General features: G+C 42.2%; 2 protein-coding genes across 4 annotated transcripts; one reads left to right on the top strand and one right to left on the bottom strand.

Moving 5' to 3' along the window:
- Window positions 1-1,119: 1,119 nt before the first annotated feature.
- matn4 (matrilin 4) lies at window positions 1,120-16,730 on the bottom strand. Of its 3 annotated transcripts, none has more exons than XM_028998991.1 (11): window positions 16,668-16,730; window positions 8,991-9,125; window positions 8,154-8,717; window positions 7,712-7,834; window positions 6,670-6,792; window positions 6,052-6,174; window positions 5,207-5,329; window positions 4,433-4,846; window positions 4,201-4,353; window positions 3,757-3,861; window positions 1,120-2,254 (listed from the first exon to the last, which is right to left on the bottom strand). In XM_028998991.1, exons 2-11 carry the CDS (start codon window positions 9,061-9,063, stop codon window positions 2,196-2,198), a joined length of 1,860 nt encoding a protein of 619 aa, XP_028854824.1. In that variant the 5' UTR covers window positions 9,064-9,125; window positions 16,668-16,730; the 3' UTR covers window positions 1,120-2,195. The 3 variants fall into 3 exon arrangements, with proteins under 3 accessions (XP_028854824.1, XP_028854823.1, XP_028854825.1); XM_028998990.1 differs by lacking the exon at window positions 16,668-16,730 and adding an exon at window positions 12,696-12,757; XM_028998992.1 differs by lacking the exon at window positions 16,668-16,730 and adding an exon at window positions 12,696-12,757 and having other exon boundaries at window positions 8,154-8,714.
- rbpjl (recombination signal binding protein for immunoglobulin kappa J region-like) lies at window positions 11,627-21,750 on the top strand. Its single transcript, XM_028998890.1, is given in 14 exon segments — window positions 11,627-11,672; window positions 12,628-12,745; window positions 15,522-15,601; window positions 15,604-15,697; window positions 16,107-16,177; window positions 16,284-16,399; window positions 16,799-16,973; window positions 17,219-17,356; window positions 18,112-18,224; window positions 19,246-19,386; window positions 20,027-20,182; window positions 20,579-20,682; window positions 21,012-21,319; window positions 21,674-21,750. Coding segments are annotated over 13 exon segments (1,626 nt in total). The 3' UTR covers window positions 21,286-21,319; window positions 21,674-21,750.
- The last annotated feature ends 984 nt before the right edge of the window (window positions 21,751-22,734 follow it).

Here is a 22,734-nt window from a genome sequence, read left to right as displayed (position 1 = left end):
CTGAACACATTTTTTCTGGGCTTTGTAGCTCCGTTTGATTGCCGTTTCTCTGGCTTTTGGTTCACGCTCTTAAACATTAATTTTCATTCATCCAAACATGCAACCAACCAAACACTGCTGCTGAACGTCTGTGTGGACGCCTGTTTCACACGCCTGTGAATGGGGTCTTAACTCTCAATCCACTGACATACTTGAAAACATAATGTGAAGTAACATAGAAAAAATTTTCTATACAGAATTCTGTAAAGGGTGACATATGAAAAGTTTTTGATCATGTTCATCTTCTTTGGTCAAGTCCTCTGACTGCATAGCATTAAAACATGTTTTGAAATAGTTGAAATTTAAAAACCTCTTTCACAGAAAGTAAATATTTAAAGTACTTTACTTTAAAAATGTGTTTTATAGCTATGCAGCAAGAAGACATGACAGAATAAGATGAAGATGGTTTATATATATACTGTATATATGTGTGCAATCCATAACCAATTTGTCCAAAACTGACCAATGAATGCATAAAATGGGCTAAAAAGAGATCTGTCTGTAGGTATCTGATATGTTTTAATATAATAAAATATCTCTTTAATATATTTTATTGTTGAAGGGCTCATTATGTCACAACTGTTCAAAACAGACCTTTAATTAATAGCAACAAAGCCAGTGCCTGGTTTTCCACAGGAGACAAGCAGTGGGTATTGTACCCACTGAGGCAATTATCATGTGTTTTTACGGGGGCTACGGAGACACACTGACATTTCCCAGCCTCCTCTGAGCCTTGCCAAGAGGAGGCAGGGTTAAGATTAACACAGGTTCCTTTCCCTCAGCATTCATTAGGAACTACCGGCAAAGGTCATCTTAAGCAGGGAACTTGTTTTCAAAAGCGCAATCGACATCCCAGGGACTTATTAAAAAGTTCAGCACAGATGAAAACAAGTTAAGTTTAATGATCAACATATGGAGTCTATTGCATGATTTCACAAGAGAATATCATCAAGCAGACATGAATGGAGAAATATGAATGCAATATGACATTAATATAATATTTAATATCTTTATGCTATTGTGTTTTTGAGTGTAAAATGTAATTTTATTTTTGCTGGTCTTAAAAAAAGTAAAGAAAGCAAAAATGTAAGGCTTTATTTCATCCTGTAACAGAATACAGAGAATCCTCAAATATATAAAAAAAGATTATTAGAAAAGTACAGATACCCAAATATACTTTGTCCATCTGATACATGGGCAATTAAAACATTATTTGAAAACTCTTTTAGTCTAAGAAAGAGGCATTCTCCTTTCCTACAAAAATTTAATAATAATTAGTGGATAATTACATTTCAAGACGTCACTTTATTTGAATTAAAGTGGTCTTTGGAGGTCCTAGACATTTTACTATCATATTCTGGTGGACCTTAATTCAAATGTCCTTGAAATAATCAATTGGTCCCAGTCTGGTTTTTTTTTTTCAGTAAAGAAAGGCTCAATACAGTTCAGAATATGTACTCTGACTATATACTCATGACTATAATGTATGCACTTTTTATTACATGTTTTGAACTTCTGAAGTACATAAGTATTTCAATATTTAGTAATTTAGTTCAAATGAAAAGTCCTGTTGACTCCAATAAAAAAAATGCCACTTTATAATTTGGAGTGCCTAAGTGTCTTATAGAGTGGTACAAAACAAAATCAAAACAACAACTTTACCTTAAACTCTAAATATAACTAGCATTGATAAAATTTTCATATAAATAGATCTGTAGACCATACTGGGTCAAGTATAAACAGTTTGCATAGAAATTGGGCACGAAACAATACTTTAACTATATAATTATAAAACAATGGCTTTGGTGTTTAGTTGGAATATGTTTGTATGCTGCGGCGTATTAATTCACAGCATTAACCATAGTATTGTATATTATAGTATATTATTTTTGACATTTACATAGGACATAATTCTACACCAATTTACAGTTTTTACTATGGAGTCCCCACCACAGCCAATCACAGCCTACTTTTTGAATGGCTGCTAAGATCATACCAGGCAGAACCTGCTTGTGAGAGCCAAAAAAGCCTCCAGAAGGGTCCACCAGATTCTGTTGAAGCCTTACTTCAGTTGACGTCACTTGTTGAATATTACTTGAAAATGACTCCTGCAGCCTCTTTAGGTCTCCCTGATATTCTGGGAGGGTTGTAGTCCTCTATTTCCTGGTCAAAAGTTGGTTCTCCAGATCCTCCAGTCGTGCAGTCATCACAGCTAGTGAAGGCTGGTTAAGGGGCATTCATGCAGATTTAAATATATTTCACTTTTTTTTTTTTAAAGCATTTAACATGTGAGCCAATGTTGTGTTGCAACTTCTATCTACTTTTATGTTTATTTTGGTTTAAATAATTATGAAATAAAAATAAGCAAAGTGACAGACAAAGAGGTGAGGGGGACAAATAGAGGGCATTTAGGTTTTATGTGACCTCATTATTACTTATATATTATTTTATAGGTCAGTAAGACCATTTGCAATGCATCTTATTAACAGGTCGCATCGGGCCCCATCCTGTTAGCATTGTTGATGTCAGCATTAACTTGCTAGTTTTTGTAAAAGTCCCAAACTTTACCAGGGAGGGTGGTAGTAGCCTAGTGGGTAACACACTTGCCTATGAACCAAATCCCACTTACTACTATTGTGTCCCTGAGCAAGACACTTAACCCTGAGTGTCTCCAGGGGGGGACTGTCCCTGTAACTACTGATTGTAAGTTGCTCTGGATAAGGGTGTCTATTAAATGCTGTAAATGTTACCAAATTTGACGTGACGCATCGGGCCCCACCCCGTTAGCATTGGTCAGCATTAACGTGCAAATTTTTATAAAAGTCCCAAACTTTACCAAATTTGACATGACGCATCGGGGTCCTGCATTGTTGACATTTGTATTAGCATGCTAACATTATCATGTCCCACAAGTCACATGTCCCTGAAGTTAAAGGAACACAGAAGTGAGACACTGAGCGAGCGTGCGAGAGACATCGAGGGTTGATCAGGGCTAGGAGAGTGGAAAAAGTGAACACACCTTTTCCCTTTCGTCCTTTAACTTATTTTGCACAAACTTCCCTATCTAGTTAATATTAGTGCTGTCAATCATCTGTTTATGAGATTCCAACAAGTTAATACACCGACACTGACTACTTGAATGTTTCTGCTTAAAGGCCTGAGGGATGGGAGAATAGTACCCGCTCTTGAAACAGGGCTGTCTTTGTATTCTGCAGCCAAATCAAATCAGACCAATTCTAATGGGCAAAAAATAAACATTTTATCACCGTGCGCCTGTCCCATCACAAGCGCATTTGATCCCGCGGGCTGTCAGTGGATAGTGGCCTTTTTCAGCCTCGATGAATGGGAGTCAGTGTGTGCTGAGCCGAAGTTAACAAAGACTCATTCATGGCCCTGTTTTGGTAACACGATAACTAGTCCTCTGAAGACAAGCAAGTGCACTACAGCTATCACAATGAAACATTCTGGCAAACAAAAAAATATCCCAATCTACATGAAAAAAGAAAAACTATGAACATTCACAAGCCAAAATATGAAAGCTTGGCTCCAAAAGCAGAGAGAGCATTGCGAGAATTGTGAAACAAAGCTTGTCATTGTCTAAAAACCTGTTGTGTGCTTCAAAAATGATACTAAATTCTAAGTGGTCAAGTCTTTCAGATGCTAGAGTTTCCACCAGCTGCCACCATCCTCCGATGCATGAATGTTTGAAAAGGATATGTTTCTGGTTCAGCTGCTCTATGTTTGCCATTGTGGCTCGCTGGAATTCAACCAAACTGTCACAGGCGCATGGGTCCTTCACTTCAATCTCCCCCTGGCTTTCTTCTGCAAGAAGCCAACATCATTAAGAATATCATAGGAACAGTGTGCATTTCTTTATTTAAATCCCATATCACTTTCCTCTACTTTTGCATATGACTAGTAGGTGCTAAAGAACAATAAATATTATAAATGGTGTACATTTTACCTGTCATTTCACCACGGAATTGTTAATAACTCTGCTATTACACCCTAAGGACAATTAAATATCTATCAACTTGACCTCTAGGGTGTAATTTGAGTACCCCTGTGTAAATGTTCATTAATAAAATTGCATTATTACTTAAGCTCCTTCACCAGCATTACAATGCGTTACATTAAATAATAAAATGTTGCATTAGGCACCTGCACAGACGTTGAGCTTTAAGTTCTCTGCAATCTGGCTGATTGCGGTAAAGTCAGATGTGTAGAAAAAGTGCTTGTCTACTGGCTCTGAGGCGATCTGACGAAGTTCATCTTCTACGGCTTTCCCAACACCCACTGCATACATGGTGATGCCTAAAGCATACATAAGAAATTCAGTAAATGTACCAAATGTTACGTTGTTGCCCACTGTAACCACAATTCAAGCACCTACCGACTTCTTTGGCTTTTTTCGCCCACTCTGTGATGTCATCCTGTGAGCGGCCATCAGTGAAGACTAGTCCCACACGCGGGATGTTCCTGCTGACGGCCCTTGCCCCTTCGGCCTCTGAGAAGCTGTTCTCCACCAAGTGTTTGAGGGCCAAGCCAGTCATGGTGCCTTTCTCCATGTACTCGACTTTCAGCACCGCGTTCTTGATGTCCTCTGCGTTCTGATATTTGTTGAGGGGGAACTCTGTGCGGACACGGCTCGAGTACTGCACCAGGCCGATTCTGGTGCCATGTCCTGATACGTCCAGGGAGTCCACCACCTGGTTGACAAACTGCTTCACCAACTCAAAGTTCTGAGGGCGGACGCTCTTGGAACCATCAATCACCAGAACCAGGTCGATGTTTGCAGACCTGCAGGCTATTCATTTTAATACAGTTAAGTAAATGCCCCCTTAATACTCCAGAAATCCTCACAATACACTGTCTTCATGAGTCGGTATTTAAAATTTTATATATTCAATAAAGACACGGAGTTAGGTGTCTGCACCAGTCATCAGCTTCTATAAATGTTATGGGTTTAAAATGAACTATATGGAATATTGTACTGTTATGTATGGTGCTTTTTTATAATTAAGTCAGACTTACAACCTTCATAGACAATGATAACCTACATCAATGATGAAAGCTTCACCTTTGCCCTGTGGATAAGCCTAACTTTCACATCTCTTCCTCACTTGACCTTAGTGCTAAGCAGCAATGCAGATGTGAGAGGACGTACTTCCACACCCCTTGCCGTCCTCTTGCAGCAGCTGGCCCTCGGGGCAGATGCAGTAGTAGGAGCCAACTGTGCTGACACACTGGTACTCACAGCCATGTTCCACGGTATTGCACAAGTTGTTGGCTGTGGCAGGACAGAGCGATATGTTCATAAATACACATATGGCCATTGCAGAATGTTTTACCAAAACCCTTTACCACAGTGGATCAGTTCGCTTCCATATAAGCTCCCTACTGACCTCTAGTGTTTAGCAGCCAAGTGATGCGCTGATGGAGGTTGTTTTGGAAGATTTCATTGGACCCTTAAATGTCTGCCTTGATAAATAAATAAAATCTGAGTATGCTATTCTTGGCTTGGAAGCTGCCCTCAGAAGCTCTCTGGAAAGGCTATTAGACCGGAGTGCTTGAAGTGCCATGTCTGCCAAAGGCCTGGTGATATTTTTAACTGTCTCAGGATAGCTGGCCGCAACTGTGCTCCAATGTGCTATTTGCTAAATAAACACCTAGAAGCATTTTTCATTATTTTTTGGGTAATGGTTAAACAGAAAATTGATATATTATTTTTATACATAATAAAACTCGGCACCTTATTTCTTTGGAGAATCAGATACACATCATAGAAAGCATATTTAAAAGTATTCAATACTATATCATGATATAGTATAATATAAGATATAAGACTGATATAAGACTGAATTATTTGCTTTTTTGACTGCTGCATAATATGACAAACAAATTACAATTCCAACCATGCAGGAAAGTTGTGTAATAAGTGTGTTAATTACAGTATGCATGCCGTGCCACTACTGTAGAGGAATGGAGGCACAGGCTCAGCTGCATACTTACGCCTGCAGGTCTTTCCGTCCTCCTGGAGGGTGTAGTCTTCGTTGCAGCGACAGAAGAAGCCACTGAGAACACTGACACACTCATGCTGACAGCTGTGGTTCCCAAATGAACAGTAGTTGATCACTGCGGGCAGAAACAGGAGTAAAAGGACACTTTTAGCATCGCAAGGCAACAGTTCTCAGTTCACAGGCCGTTTAAGAAGTATTATGATTTTATAATAAAAGGATCTTACATTCCTGGTTTGCTTATGTATCCTGAATTCAAACTAACCCACATGAGGTGGTTTTAACAGATTCCTCAAAGCCAAACAATATAAAATGAGCCACAAGGGGGCTTGCTGTATTGCATAACTCATATTACACTGTTTTGCCTCTACAATAAAATCACTTTGGACAGTGAGCTTCCAGAAATCCATGAAATGTGCTCATTGCCAGGTGTAAGGGGTGTGCATTTCCACCACTGTGCACATCACATGCACATAGTTAATGATCTCGACTGCACATGATCAGATTTATAGTATTCATAGCAATGAAATTGAATTACTAGGGCAAAAGGAGAGAAAATCTAGTTTTTTCCACATCCCTCGGTGGAAAAACGGACATAAAATGCATCACTAACTTGAGCAGGTCTTCTTATCCTGGTTCAACGTGTATCCTGGGTTGCAGGTGCATGTGAAAGACCCTGGAGAGCTCTTGCAGACCTGCTCACAGTCATGTTTACCTTCAGCACAAAGGTCAATTGCTGAAACAAAAATGAACATATTGTTCATGGATTAAAACACGACCATCCAAGTAATCTGTTACGTCTCAGTTGTAATGCAGAGTAATGTAATAACTGCATTACTGTAACAACTCTGCAGCCATTTTTACATTTTAGTTACACTGTTCTGCACTGCACTGTGTCTTTATCTATAACATGTAAGTGGTTAGTGTTTTTTGTACTTTGTATTTTTTGCATTTTAGATTCAAGATTGGTTTATTGTCAGTACAACGGTATACATAGTCTACCATGTATTGAAATACTGTTGCACACAGACCCCCCACAGTGCAATCATACAAGAAAAATGTCTATGTATATACACACTAAACTAAACTATACTAACTAAAACTTAAATGCTGTACAGACAATAAAATAAAATTGTAAAACTTTCCGTACACTGAACTGGACAAACAGGACAACATCATGTAAGATGTTTGTAAGAGGATATGTTGGATATTTCAAACAGGACACACAAGACAAGACAAACATGTGCAAAATGAGCAGAAATGTGCTAAATGAATTGAGATGTGACTATTGGGCAGAATGTTCGGAGGTGCATAAGGCTGGAAGTGTATTGTATTGAGTTTATTTTTTAGTGATGGCAGTGCATTGAGAGTGCTGGCTGCTTGGGGGAAGAAGCTCTTGCAGTGTCTGGCAGTTACAGTTCTGGTGCTGCGGAACCAGATGGTAAGAGGGAGAACAGGGCATGTGAGGGGTGGTGTGAGTCCTGCATAATGTTGCGAGCTTGACGAAAGAGGTGTTTCTCATAGAGCCGAGAGAGCTCAGTTACCTACTGAACCGGCTTCTGGTGGCACCTCATAAACGATCCACTTGGATCACAAAAGAAATCTTACAAACCGTGAAACATGATCATCTGGCATGTGTCTGAACTGTTACATACGTGCACAGGTCTTGCCATCGGGGTTGAGTGTGTATCCAGGCAGACACAAGCACTGGTAGGAGCCTGGTGAGCTCTCACAGATGTGCTCACAGCCATGGTCTGACTCTAGACAGAGGTCCACCCCTGAGGAAGCAGGTACAATAAAAAAAATGAATACATATGTTTATATAGTATATGAATACTTCTAAGAGTGCAATGCACACACTTTTTACTCTTCATAAAGAACAGTATATACCATAAAATATTATTACTAGAAGAAACGCATTTACAACTTGAGCCCAACAGTCCACAAGATCCCACTGAGAAGAAAAATCATAATGATATCAAAAGCTCGATATCAAAAGTTCGAATTATAATAATAACATTATTACCACTAATTACCACATTCAGGTAATTATTGGAAGTTGTGGATTAAAGGTGAACTTTAAAAATATCTCCTTACTGCAGAGTTTGTCTTGGAACTGGAGGCCAAACTGATGAATGAGATCAAAGCTCTCAACCAGGAAGACGTGGTCCTCAAATGGTGGGGAAGCCATGGCACGAAGTGAGGTCATATCAGCCCTGGCCACGCCCACAGCATAAATCTCAATGCCAGACTCCCGGGCCGCTGCTGCCACTTCCGCTACACGATCCTGGGGACGCCCGTCCGTCACAATCACTGCCACATGTGGCACATTGGGGCGGGAGCCTTCTTCGGCAGAGAAGGCCACGTTCATTGCGTAGCGAATGGCCAGGCCTGTCATGGTGCCCTGTGCCAGTGGGATGATCTCATTGATGGCCTTCACCATTTCTTCCCTCTTGGTGAAAGACTTGAGAGAGAAGACGTTCTGGACCTGGCTGGAGTACTGCACCACTCCGACGCGGGTGACACTGTGCCCAATGTCCAGCTCATGGATGATGTCAATCATGAATTTACGCATCGTCTCGAACTCGTGAGGCCTCACGCTTCTCGAGCCGTCAATAATGAACACCAGGTCTACTGGACCAGACTTGCATTTCTGATCTGCTGTAACAACATTAAAATGGAATCCATGATAGCATTAATTGGAAATTAAGTAAGTGAAGTATTTGTCATTATGAAACACTGCATCGCATCACATCAGATAGACAGATATATATTCATCCCAGAGGAAATATTAATATGAAATTATTAATTGATGGTAAAAATATATATATATATATGTATTATTGCTACTAAACAGTCTAATTAAGTCATGAAATTCAGTAGCATCTGTTCAAAACCACGACTCGTGGCAGATTATGTGTGGGGCTGGCTGACCTTTTTTCGGCCTTGCCTCCAGCATCAGCGCAGAAGCCAAGAGAACAAACAGGCTGACGAGAAGAGGTCTCATGTTTGGGGCGGTGGGATGCTGCTCTGTCTGGATGCTGCTTTATTGCCGTGCTCAGTTTTATCCTGCATGGGAAACAGAGCACCGGATCAGACTGCGCACTAAAAGCACTGGCGCATTCCTCGCCCCAACCCGTCCATTAAAAAGTGACGCCGAACAGATGGTGGGGAAGCAAAGAAGTCATTCCTAAAAGACGCCCGGAGAGGGACATAATCTTCCAGCGCAGCGTTCACATGACTGCAGGCAATGAGTTCAAACGCTACGTGAGGTAATTGCTGGAAAATAACAATGTCTGGGAGTACGGCTATAAAGGCCGCCTGTCAGAGCTAACAGCCATAACAAAGGGCTCCTCGCTCTCCGGTCAGGGTGCAGGGCACGTGAGAATTTATCTCCATCTCTCAGTCACTGGATGACTCCGAAGGGTGTCCTCACCGACACCAACCGTAATTCCTACTGTACACCACAAGGACTGAAAAGATATAGCAATTCCATATGTATATTCATTTAGATGTTTAATTACTGATTACTGAGATAGACCCCTGTGCCCTAGAGCAACATGGGTTAACTATGTTATGAAGATGTACACTACAGGCCAAAAGTTTGGACACACCTTCTCATTCAATGTGTTTTCTTTATTTTCATGACCATTTACGTTGGTAGATTCTCACTAAAGGCATCAAAACTATGAATGAACACATGTGGAGTTATGTACTTAACAAAAAGTGGAGATCCGGCCTCCACAGTCACCGGACCGGAGCCCAATCCAGATGGTTTGGGGTGAGCTGGAGTGCAGAGTGAAGGCAAAGGGGCCAACAAGTGCTAAACACCTCTGGGAACTCCTTCAAGACTGTTGGAGAACCATTTCAGGAGACGACCTCTTGAAGCTCATCGAGAGAATGCCAAGAGTGTGCAAAGCAGTAATCAGAGCAAAGGGCGGCTATTTTGAAGAAACTGAAATATAAAACATGTTTTCAGTTATTTCACCTTTTTTTGTTAAGTACATAACTCCACATGTGTTCATTCATAGTTTTGATGCCTTCAGTGAGAATCTACCAACGTAAATGGTCATGAAAATAAAGAAAACACATTGAATGAGAAGGTGTCCAAACTTTTTGCCTGTACTGAAGGTTTTTTTAGTTTATTGTTATCAGCTTACAGTTGATCTTACTCACAGTTTGGTAACATCACTAACACATTTGGATCATTTATTTTAGGTGTAAGTTACAGATTCCATTCATTTTCTGCCATGCCTGTAATACCACACACCGCCACAGGATCTAGTTGCTTAATAAAAAATAAATAGTGTCTAAAGCCTGCTGATTCTGAAAGATGATATTGTATTTATAGGGTAAATAAATTAAAGATGATGTTTAAACTGTCAGTCATGTGGAGTCTCATTAGGAAAAAAGGAGAGCAAGGTCAGGTAATATAAGGGGAAAGAGAGATAAACGCCACATAGATCATTCTCAGAGCCCCTCTCAGTGCCTTGGCCCCTCCAGGCCTCCATAGAGACTGTGTGCATAACTGCAGGCCTGTTTCAGGAGGCAGCTACCACTGTAACTGAAACCCACCTCCCTTGTGTGCCTCCACAAAGACCCTCAGTGTGCAGCTACCCTGCGCCAGCTCAGCCTTGAGCTTCCCCTCGCCAAGGGTCACCGTGTTATATATACCCCCATAATTACTATAAAAAATTAAAAAAAGCATTCAGAGACCTTTTTTAAAAAGTTTATTTAATGCTTTCAATGAATATGGCAACTGCCACACATTAGGGCTGGTCTAAAAGGTTTATTGATGTGACTGTCCAGGGACCTCAACCCAAGTCAGCAAGATCCCTCCATCAAGGTTCCCATGTAGCAGTCTCACGCCTTTACAGCATAATACAGGGGAAGAGAGGATTTTCTGTTTTCGTCTCTCGCAAGGAACCTAAACAGCACATGCTGCTGACAGGCCAAAAAATAATGGCCCCGATGTCAGAGCTCCCCCTCAGGGAATAGAAACGCTAATGCAACTTCCATACTTCCGGCAAACTGGAAGCCAGATGCTGGGAGCAGGTAGTAAAGCGTCACTCCTGGTGACGAGGGAAGTTGAACTAAGCTGCTGCTGCTGTTGTTGTTGCTCGAGCTTCTGTCTTGATACATAACACAGGCGTGGATGCTGTTTTTTCTGTTAATGGCCCAAAGGCAGTAAGCTACAGGGTGCACTCTATTCCTACTTGGACCTTAGACATATGCATTTGCTCCCTATCTCCAGCAGTGTTTGCGGAGGTGACAGACGGGTGAGAATACAGCAGGTGACAATCTCGAAATGCAAACAGAGCGGAGTCGGCCAGAGACACCAGTGTGGCAAAGGACACGGCACCAACGAAGCAATAATGCAGCTGAAAGTGGAGGCGGGGTGGATATTTGTGCCAGGGCCTTTTTTTTTTTGAATACCAACTCACGGTTAAGCACCTGATAGGAAACGCCTCTGGTTTAACAGAAGATAATAAAGGGGAAAGAAGGCAATAGATCCGCAGTTACAGCCCAGTGCGCTGGATGAGGTCCTGAAGCTGTTCGCAGGGCCGAGCATGGAGGGCCAGAGGGAAGCGGAGACTCGCGAGAACGTTAGAACAGGTGAGTGATGTCTGCGCTCATTTCTGTGTTCGGTGGTGAAAGAGGAAACTTCAAAGCTTAATCTCAGCGGGGCTCAGATCTTCACAATGTTGCCATTTATCACACCTTAAAATGAGTGACAGGGGGTAAAAGGCAGGGGGTGGGCATGGAGTACAAAAGTGTGAACGCGGGTACGGGGTGGGTGAAAAGAGGTGTCTCTGTGGTAAATCTGACTGACGGCCAGGCCTCATACTAACTTCAGGAAAGATCAGCTTCTTGTTACTAATGGATTGGAAGCAGATGTGGGGCTTTGCTACTGTGTGCATTTTCGTTCCGTAAGTCCCGGCTGACTAAACGCATATGGTGTTCACAAGCCCCACCAAATTTAACCTTAAATGAATGAGGGAAAGGGAGGAAGTACATAGAGCGTTTATAGTAAAAAAAATAAAATAATATTATCTATCAAACACAGAGGGCAAGCCGTTCTATGAATTATATAACGAATGAGTTATTCTAAGAGGTGTGCTGCAAATACAATAAATATGTTTCACTTCTGCAGGGAATTATGGCATGCACGTATACAATTTTGGTATTAATTCTCCGGTTCACAGGGCAGAAACAGACTTTTCACCAAGAGATTTCCACCAAGTCAGCACAGCTTCTCCTCTCTGCTGCAAAATTTTCATTATAATAAATATATTTCAGATATGCAGCTTTTCAATATGAATATTCATTCGTTGGTTTACCAGTTTTGTGCTGTGTTCCTTCTACCTGGTAGGGAATTATTATTATTAATAATAATAATATAATAGTGATAATGAAAGAAGCTTCTACAGCGGTCGTGCGTTATTTACAGGACGCACCGTGATCGTTCAGAAAAGTTCCTCTATGCAACACCTGACGACTGTACAACACAAAAAAAGAAAAGCTCCTTTAAATCACACGTTATTCGTTCCTTTTACTTTCACCGAACTAGAACCCTTACCCTGCGAGGCGCTGGAGATGTCCCACCTTTACGCGCCGGGGGACGGTTGTCTAACTCACCTCGGGACCCTGCAGGGGAGACCGGATCTGCGCCCTCCGGGCTGGGACAGGTAACGAGTCCGGGGGGAGAACCCCAAAAAAAAAAAAAAAAAAAAAAAAGCCCAACACCAGCAACTTATCTACCGCGGCTGTTGGACGGTCCGGCGACAGGCAGCGGCGCGCAGTGTCCTCCCCAGAACTCCGAGTGGAGGGCCAAGCGGTGGGTGCAGGTATTTAATCCAGGCATCGTGTTTTAAAGCCAGACCCCACCCCTAGTGAAAGGGGAGCAGGGCGACTTTGACTTTGTTCTGGGGGGAAGGGAAGGGGTCTCTCGTCCTATATAGTGCATCAGGGAACTTTCATACTGTGCTCGCTTTCGGGTAGAAAAAAGGGTAGAAACTTTTGAGGTAGGTCGTCGTTTATCTATTTATAATACAATTGCAAAAACTAGAACAGTAATTAGTCATTTTATCACCACCACTACTACTGATGCTACTTCTGTGCACCAAGTAGGTCCCCTGCCGTGAAATACCATAAAGGTCTGCTCCTTTGACCTCGTGACCCCTGAGAGAAATCCTAAATGAAAGCTGTGACTCCACCATGTTTGGACAGACAGCTCCAGCATACTGTGAATACCAGGGTGAAATGAGCCTTCAGTCCGCGTCCATGCGCTTTCATGTTCCGCGGTTCCCTGCCTCACTGAACTAGTTGGGCTAATGGATTTAGATTTTACAAGGAAGTAAAATGAGGGTTAAAATGTATAATCTGATCTGTTTGTTGTTAGTGGTTCTATTCGTTTTCTCACAAACATTTATGGGCTTAAAGCTCTAGTCTGTTCTATAGGCCTTTAACTAGTCTTTCATTAGCTGCCTGGATTATTGAGTTGCACACAGGCTGGGTGTGCTTGTGGAAATGAAGGCCCCTCCATGTTCGGAACAACCAAATTCCCCCTTGTCCTGGCTTTTCTTGTGTAGCACTCATCATTTCCGACGTGCTTAAAAAGATTTGGATTAAATTCTGTCTAAACCCATTTCCCATTGCATTTTGTTGCTGAATTATTCATATTGGCAATGCATTCATGTGTTGTGGGCTGAAAAATTCCCCAATAAATTCCCACAGGCATTTTGAACCTATGTTAGTCATTAAACTCACAGTGATTTGCACATGGTGGTACCTTATCGTGGTATTATCATAACGAATAACTGTGGTTTTCATATCTCACTGAATTTGAAATACATTGAACTTTCAGTACATTTGTATTATTCTCATATTCTCTATATTGTGATCGCACTGCTATTGTTTTTATTGTCATGGGCGGCCAAGGTTCACTAATGCACATGGGTTGTGTAGGCTGGCCTGTGCTGTCTGATCCAATAGAGGAGTTGCTCTAGTTAATGCCGGTCAGGGCCAGGGCTGTTTTGGTGTCAAAAAGATTGTTTTCTCATTATTAGGTTGCTTTAAAATTATGCCTAATTGTTTCAGATGTCGGACCTTTTCAAAGCAAAGATGCGTACAACTTTTTAACACATCACTCAATATCACTTTGTGCGTCTCTGTGGTTCGCTAGATACTGGATTGCTCTCATCAGTTACTATTTCCTGAGTCTAGTGTTTGGCGCGATGGAATGTGTTCACAAGGCACAGGCCCAAATGTAAACCGCTGGACGCAGAGGCTGTCTGGTGTCCTGTATGCTTTGCTGCAGCCTATGTTGCTTCAACCATCAACATAAGAGAAGGTTACAGAGAGATGTGAGCCATTGCCTTGCACTCATCTCACAACCACTATTGTAAAGGGTGCCATGTTGGTTTAATGTATGTACATCTGAACAGTACAGTTCATATTGATCCAACGCGCAAAGAGACAAACAACTAGCTCAGAAACTCAGAAACTGTGACTCAGATTTGAAAGCTTTTTGACTTATATTTCAAGATGTAACTTCTAGGCAAGTGTGGGGGAAAACATTATGAGCTGAGAATGCTTTCAAAAATAATAGTTTGACCTAAACAATTTAAACAATGAACAGATTCCAAATAAAAAAAACGAAGAGAAATCGAAATCAAATCAGTACACCCTTTGCCTACAGGAGTAAGTATCTGCCTGCATTTCTCATCTTTGAGGTCACCATTAATTCTGACCAAAGCTCCATTTGCAGTCCACCATGCCGTAGACTCTCCTGGCCTTCAGTAAACAAATTGCCTTCTTCTTCAGCCAAATATTTAATCCTGTTCAAATCTATGTTTTTGTGCAAAGTTGAGACAATTGGTTTAAATTCCACGAAGAATGAGGTATACCTTCCACGTGGACCACTTCTGGCCAGACTAATTCGTAGAGTAGAGGGGTGTCCCTGTGTTTGAAGGGAATTATGCTTGACCTCACTGATGCGGCATGACTGCCTAGTGTCTTGTTGCTCTGTCCAGTCTTGCCATGATGTATGACCTGTGTCATGAAACTGTCTTCACCATCGCCACCTTGGTTTGGCTCGTCCGCACTGAGCTGTAAGCCTCCTACACAGCTGTTTCTGTTTCAGCAAGTGACCGTGTATCAGCTTGTAAGTGAAACTGCTGACTATTAGCAGCTGTTTGGTGCAACACATGAATACAAACCAGCAGAATCTGTGCACCTACAAGAAATAATGCTGGTTTAAAGGCAAATGGTAGTAACACAAAATAACGATGTGAAAGCATTCTTAGTTTGTAGTGCTTTCTCACACCTACATTAAACCAGTAATTTATGTACAGTATGTGCTGGTCTGGGGTGATCATTATAGTATATCATCATTCATGTGGGTGCAATATCTAATTCATTTTTCTGTGTGCCCAGAAAAAAAGATCTCCCTCTCTGCAACAGATCACAAACTAGTTTAATACGTCCATGTGCTTCTGTTGCAGGTTGGACCAGAGCTTCTCCTCAGCACACCAGCTTCCTCAGGACTCAATGAGACAGTACCTGCAGTTTCACCCTGACCAAACTGTGTTTATCCTGCATGCCAAAGTGGCACAGAAATCCTATGGCAATGAGAAGCGGTGTGTGTGTGTATGTGTGTGTGTGTGTGTGTGTGTGTGGTCCTTCCCTTCAAGCTCTCTATTATGAGTTCCTCTGTACCAGTGGTCACCAGTACCAGCACCATGCTCATAATCCGAGGGTTGCTGGTTCACGTTCTTTGCAGGATTACTGTCACATTCGTGTCCTGGAATGGTCCAACCCATTGTCAGACCCTTTCTTTATGCAAAATAATTTTATATGTACTGCCTCAAATTAAGCTTCTAAAGCAAATGTTGGTACATTAAGGCTTGCTTTACTTCGAATTCTTGATTAATGACTCGAATTAACAGGAGCATTAGTAAAATGCATATAGCTTCAGTAAAAACTCTTATGACAGTGCACTACAAGTGTTTTTAAAGGGCTAAGCAAATAAATCGTGTGTGTCCACAGGTTTTTCTGCCCTCCTCCTTGTGTGTACCTCAGCGGGTCTGGCTGGAAACTCAAACAGGAGCATCTGAAAGGTCAGACTCCTTGGCAGACGAGGAAAACTGTCTCAGTGTCTTAGTTTATTGACGCTCTCCTCGTGAATCCAAGACATTTATTATAAGCTGCTCAAACCCTATTCAGCTACTGGTGTGGGAGATTCCAACTGTCGACTGTGTGGGTACATGAGCTTGGACAGCCCTGAAGGGTCCCGGGCCGACACCTTTAGGCTTACCTTTGAGGAGCAGCCTGACAACAGGGTGAGAGATGTTAAAAAAAGGGTTCTTTAAAAATCTCATCTATGGGCTATAAGTCTATATGACACTCTATTGGTAAGTGAGCTGCACCACATAAATTCATGCACTGTATATATAGACAAGTTTGTCAGTTTCTGAGTATATCAAGATAATAATGTTAACAGATAAGTAATTTGTCATATATATGATATTTTATTATTCAGAAGCGCATGATAATGTGCTTATATTCTGTGAAAGAATATAAGCCAAATTGAGCTTAAATGATACTCACCCTGTGAAAGATCGGCTCCCTGTCCAGAAGAGGCTCTTTGCTTGTGACCATAATCTTCTGTGCTCAGCCTATCTAGGATTTAGAAAATGAGAGGACAACTAAAGGTTTTTATCTTCTTCTTGCAACGGCAGATGTTCACCTGTGCAAAGACCCTATACATATCAGACACCGACAAGAGGAAACATTTCCGTCTGGTCTTAAGGCTTTTCTTCAGCAACGGGCTGGAGATTGGCTCCTTCTACAGTAAAATGATCAAAGTCATTTCTAAGCCGTCGCAGAAGAGGCAGTCCATGAAGAACGCTGATTGTAAGTAAAGCTAGAGAACTTGACATGGGCTTGAGACTGAGAGGTTGGTCACTGCCAGAGGTCAGGCTAAAAGGAACAGGGTGTTTTAGTTAGGTCCCTGGTACGAGGGACAGACATTTGACCCCAGAGCACACACTGGTGGTGCACCTTCCCTTGACACAAGATATTCCCCAGAGATATTCTCTCACGGGCTTGTGCACTCGCCACATTCCTCCCCACTAACCTCCCTATTTTGTGAATTGCAGTGTGCATTTCCTCAGGATCTCGGGTTTCCCTGTTCAACCGCCTGCGCTCTCAGACAGTCAGCACACGTTACCTGGCTGTGGAGGACGGTGCGTTTGTGGCCAGTGCTAGGCAGTGGACGGCCTTCACCATCTCTTTAGGTGCGTGCATGGAGTAAAGGCTACAACCACAGCTTTCTCGCTTCCTAACTTGTTAATTAGCTGAGCACAATTAATCTGAGGCAAAGATGGATCATTTTTTTTTCATTGAAGAGAACAACATATGTTTGAGGAATTCGATTATTCAGAGTGGACACTCCCTTTACCTTCATGACTGCTTCATGAGAAGCTCATTAACACCAGAGGAAGAAAAGCAGCAACAAGGATTGTCGGAAAACCATTCCCATTGTCTAAGAGAATGAAATGCTGTCAGATATTAAACATATTGCTTTGTTTATTACAATGGAAACCCTCATAAACGAGAATTTGTGTGATTTCTTTGGTTACTAGAGTGGTTCAAACATAGTTCTAAACAATACAATTTCCAAATATTGCTAGTCATGTTTATGGGGCAGTGGTAGCCTAGCAGTGAGGGAAGCAGCCCCATAATCAGAAGGTTGCTGGTTCCACCAAGGTGCCACTAAGGTGCCACTGAGGTGCCAGTGAACAAAAGTTCCCCACACGCTGCTCCACGGGCGCCTGTCATGGCTGCCCACTGCACACCAAGGGTGAGGGTTAAAAGCAGAGGATGCATTTTGTTGTGTGCACTGTGTGTTGTGCTGCAGTGTATCACTTTTTCACTTTTACTTATGCTAACTCGGAAGGGTTCATCATATAAAAGAGGCCTTTGGTCTGTTACTAACATTTTGCTAATTTATTTATTTGATAAAATGACCTTTTCCTTTCTTTTCCCATAGTCGGGCAGCGCCAGTCAGTAAATGGGGAGTACTCTACATGCGACGGTTACATCTGCTATGGCTGTCTTGTCCAGTTAGTGTGCACCGACACCGGCATGGCGCTGCCACCAATGGTACGTGGCACGCCGAGTCGCCCGGCCCCAGTGCACAGTGCAAATATTTTAATCCCACTGAAAAATGTCCCTTTGAATAAGTGTCATGTTGTCACACTGTTCACAAACAATGAGTTCAGTGGAGGTGCTGAGACTAATATTCAGTGTAAATTATAATTTAAGTACAACAGTAATTTTATCACTTTTCAAGACCTTATTTTCTTCTTTTGGGATCTCTGCATTCAGATTTGCTGATTTGTGAACCATTAAGTGTCTTTTTTTTAATAATAACAGAGATGGTGGGAAATCTGTACCTTTTTTTCCACTTACACCTGTAGTTTTAGTCGAGGCAAACTGCTGACACGTTTGTGCTCTGAGCGGCTGTGTATTTTTGTTTTACATACTTTACCCACTACAGTCTCAGGTCGGCAAAAGGAACTGGAGACGAGGCCTTTTTCTGCTATTTACTGTATGTCAGCCTATATGTCAGGTAGACCAACCTGGTTTCTGTGAGTCCAGGTGCACAAAATGTTCTGCCGTCAGCCTGTAGAATGTTTGTGAGGGCTGTTCTGAAGGTTCCTTACAGACCACCAGTGAAATACACTGCCTGTGAACCTACCACCACCTCCTGTGGTCCAGATTGGATTCTAGCTTTAGGCCTGTTCTGTTTAGTATGGTTTGGGCCCAGTTTTTTTTAATTAACCAAGGAAGAAAGATTTTTCTGTGGAACTAATTGGTGGTAGTGTGGGTTTGAGTTCCAGCTTGGACCTCACATGGTCTCCCTGTGTTGGTGCAGGTTTCCTCTGTGTTCTCCAGTTTCTCCCACCAGACCAAGCCATGTACACTAGGTGGATTGTTGACTCTGAATTGTCCATTGGTGTGTGTGTGTGTGTGTGTGTGTGTGTGTGTGTGTGTGTGTGTGTGTCTGCGCTGGTGTCCTGACATGGGCTCTGGCAGCCGCAACCCAGAGTAGGACCATGTAGTTATGGAAAGTGAGTGAGAGTGAGAGATTAATTCGACTGTGGATAACATCTCATTTTAGGTGATAAGAAAAGTCAACAAGCAGCACGCTATTCTGGATGTAGACGAACCCGTGTCCCAGCTCCACAAATGTGCTTTCCAGTTTAAGGATGGCAGCCAGATGTACCTGTGTCTGTCCAGTGATAAAATTATCCAGTTCCAGGTATTGTTTAGCTTTTATTGCAAAAATGTTTCATCTAAAATATATATCAATTGGGTCAAATCCAATTGGCTTAATGTTTATTTATATGATATACATATGTCATATGTTTCTGATATATGTCAAAATCAAGATTTCTTTTCAATATCCTAACATTATTTCAAAATCATTTTGCTTTTTAGTTTCATGCTTATGATCTGGTTGAGATAACCAGAAAAACATAAGATATAGGTAAAAAATACCTAATATTTTCAGTGCCTGCCATTGTTACTTTCCTTAATTGATGTTGTTGGTTTCAACATCAGTCTCTCATCTGTCATTTCATTTATAGTCATGGACATCATTTAAAGCACTGCCCCTATAGGATTATACAGCTTTTTTTAACAATGCAGCACAAGGCAAAATAGTTCATGTGTGCTCACATGCATTCTGAATAGTTTTTTTTTTTATCAGGACAGAATAGGTCAAATGGTAAGAATGACTGTGACAGAAGAAAGTGTTCCATCCTTTTGATTTGTAACAGAAAACATTAGTGGGTGGCCAATTTCAAATGCACTTCTACAATCATGTCCGGGTTCTCTACTTTTTAAAATATTTGTATTGTTGAGCTGTTTTTCCCTGTCTTTGCCATTCTCTTTCCCAGGGTTCTCCCTGTCCAAAAGAGAGGAGCAGGGAGTTACTGAATGATGGTTCCTGTTGGACAATTATTGGCACAGAAACTGTGGAGTACACATTCAGCGAGAGTCTTACCTATAGCCAGGCCTCCATCAGCCCCATCCCAGTTATTGCTGCTCTGGAGGTGAGAAGCGGCACACCAAAATGACATCTTTCACGGAACCTCCACCACAGCTGCTGTAGCAGAACAAGCTGCTGTTTGTTTGTGCCACATTGGCCTTAAAGGCCACACTGAGTTCAACACCACATGTAACCCGGCATGACAAGTTTATGCACTTCAAATACTCATTAAATGTGCCCATGCGCGATAAGTCAGACGATCAGATTAATTGAACCCGTTAATCGTTTCTGTTGGGGGAATAAATAGAAAAAGAAGTTCTTCCATTTATATATACATTTTTATTCCACACCAGATTTTTTTACCATATGAGGGAATGAAATTAAAATATTCACATTTGCATTTGGACTGCCCTGCTTGTGTAAAACGATTTCTTGTTTTGTACTTTTTCTCTTACCACAGTTAAATGGTGGCGGACACGTAGCAACATTAGAGCTGCACGGGGAGCACTTCGGCCCTCATCTCAAGGTCTGGTTTGGTAATGTGGAGGCAGAGACCATGTTCAGGTGGGTTTTTTTCTTATTGGACAGGATTTTAAGTTAAATGGATTCCTTCCCCATGGAAACCAGCTTACTTCAGAGAATGTGCTGGAACTGCTCAAAGGGGCTTTTCCAAATTGTCTCGCAGGTCAGTTAAGCTTTGCCAGGTGCACGTATAGAGTGGCAATGACAACATGAGTGGGCATAATTCCTTAGGATATTATTTCAACGGTGAGCCTGTGGCAGGGTGTACACCACAGCAGCTGAATTCCCTCCAGAAAAATGCAGAGCCACTGTTGGTTCTTATGTTGAAATGGACATAAGAACTCTTATGACTCTTACACACATGCATGCAGGACCCCCAGATCCATGCTGTGTGTGGTGCCAGACATCTCCGTGTTCAGTGGAGAATGGAGGTGGCTGAGACGCACCATCACCGTTCCCTTGTCCCTGCTCAGAATGGACGGCCTGATCTACCGCAGCCCCTTCTCCTTCACCTACACCCCAGAGCACATCACCCCTGCCCAGAACTGCGGAGCCAGCGACCGGCTGCCCGACTCTGACACACTCATCGACACGATCCATCAGGAGTTCACCCGCACCAACTTCCACTTGTTCATGCAGAGCTGACCCTGGCATGCAAATGCTAAACAAACCTGCTAAGGTAACATGCAAAAACAAAATAACGAAAAATACTGCATATTACAGCCCATATAGTTAGTTACTGAGTGCATGTGCAGCATTGTATGTTTTACTATAATTCTGAATATTTTAATAAGACAATTAATGAAATGACAATTAAATTGATATGAGACTATTTTAAATACTCTTCGGATCATTCTGAAGACAAAATCCTTTGTATTAGAATATTTAGTGAAGAGCCCTGGATTTCAGATTCCCCCGGGAATGTTACATGCACAATAAATGAGCCATCCCATAATTAAAACATTCCATAACATTCCGTTCTCTGTGGACCATACAGGTAATCAAAATGCTTGGCGTGTTTGTCATTCCCCAGCAGGCCTTTGCTATCTTTGGAGCGGAGGAAAGTATTGGGTAGCAGTGGCAGGACAATTACCCGCTCTGCCCCCGCCAGCCGACTGTTGTGGTGCAGCGCCGGGGCCCGCCTGCCCGCGATGAGATTTTGGGATCTCTGCATCAGATTTGTAAACCATTAAGTGTCTTTTTTTTATATAATAAAGTAGATGGTGGGGAATCGGTACCTTTTTTTCCACTTACCCGTGTCGTTTTAGTCGAGGCAAACTGCTGACACGTTTGTGCTCTCATTTTACATACTTTACCCACTACAGTCTCAGGTCTGCAAAAGGAACTGGAGACGAGGCCTTTTTCTGCTATTTACTGTATGTCAGCCTATGTGTCAGGTAGAACCAACCTGGTTTCTGTGAGTCCAGGTGCTCAAAATGTTCTGCCGTCAGCCTGTAGAATGTTTGTGAGGGCTGTTCTGAAGGTTCCTTACAGACCACCAACGAAACACCCCGCCTGTGAACCTACCACCACCTCCTGTGGACCATACAGGTGATCCAAATGCTCGGCGTGTTTGTCATTCCCCAGCAGCCCTTTGCTATCTTTGGAGCGGCGGAACGTATTGGGTAGCAGTGACGGGACAATTACCCGCTCTGCCCCCGCCAGTCGACTGCCCGCGATGTCCATCTCTTGATGTGAACACACCGGGCCGGCCAGCACATCGAAACAACGTGCCTTTGTACCAAAAGCCGTGCTGGCCGGTCACACCAACACCATGTCTCTCAGGGGAACACGTCCGTCCCACGTGACTACTTATCTACAGCAGTCATAATTTGTTATTCATATTCTAAACAGAATTTCACGACATGCATAAATGCAGGCAATGTTGCATTTGAAGCCTTGTACCCCTTTTGCTGTGGTCATTGCTAATGCCAATAACAGCGCACATGAGATGCGTGAGACGGCGCGTCCATGAATTCAAAGGGTCTAACTGAAAACAGCCCCAAAGGAAACTGTTGTGAAATAATGGAACAAAATTAAATATTCAAAAAGAACATTCATGCCCCTCTATTCCTGGAAAACAAGTAGTCGTGC

This window comes from Denticeps clupeoides, chromosome 12 (genome assembly GCF_900700375.1).
Source record: "Denticeps clupeoides chromosome 12, fDenClu1.1, whole genome shotgun sequence".
NCBI lineage: Eukaryota > Metazoa > Chordata > Actinopteri > Clupeiformes > Denticipitidae > Denticeps > Denticeps clupeoides.
The sequence above is the reverse complement of the archived record's forward strand: the minus strand, read 5'-3'. Positions and strand labels throughout refer to the sequence as shown.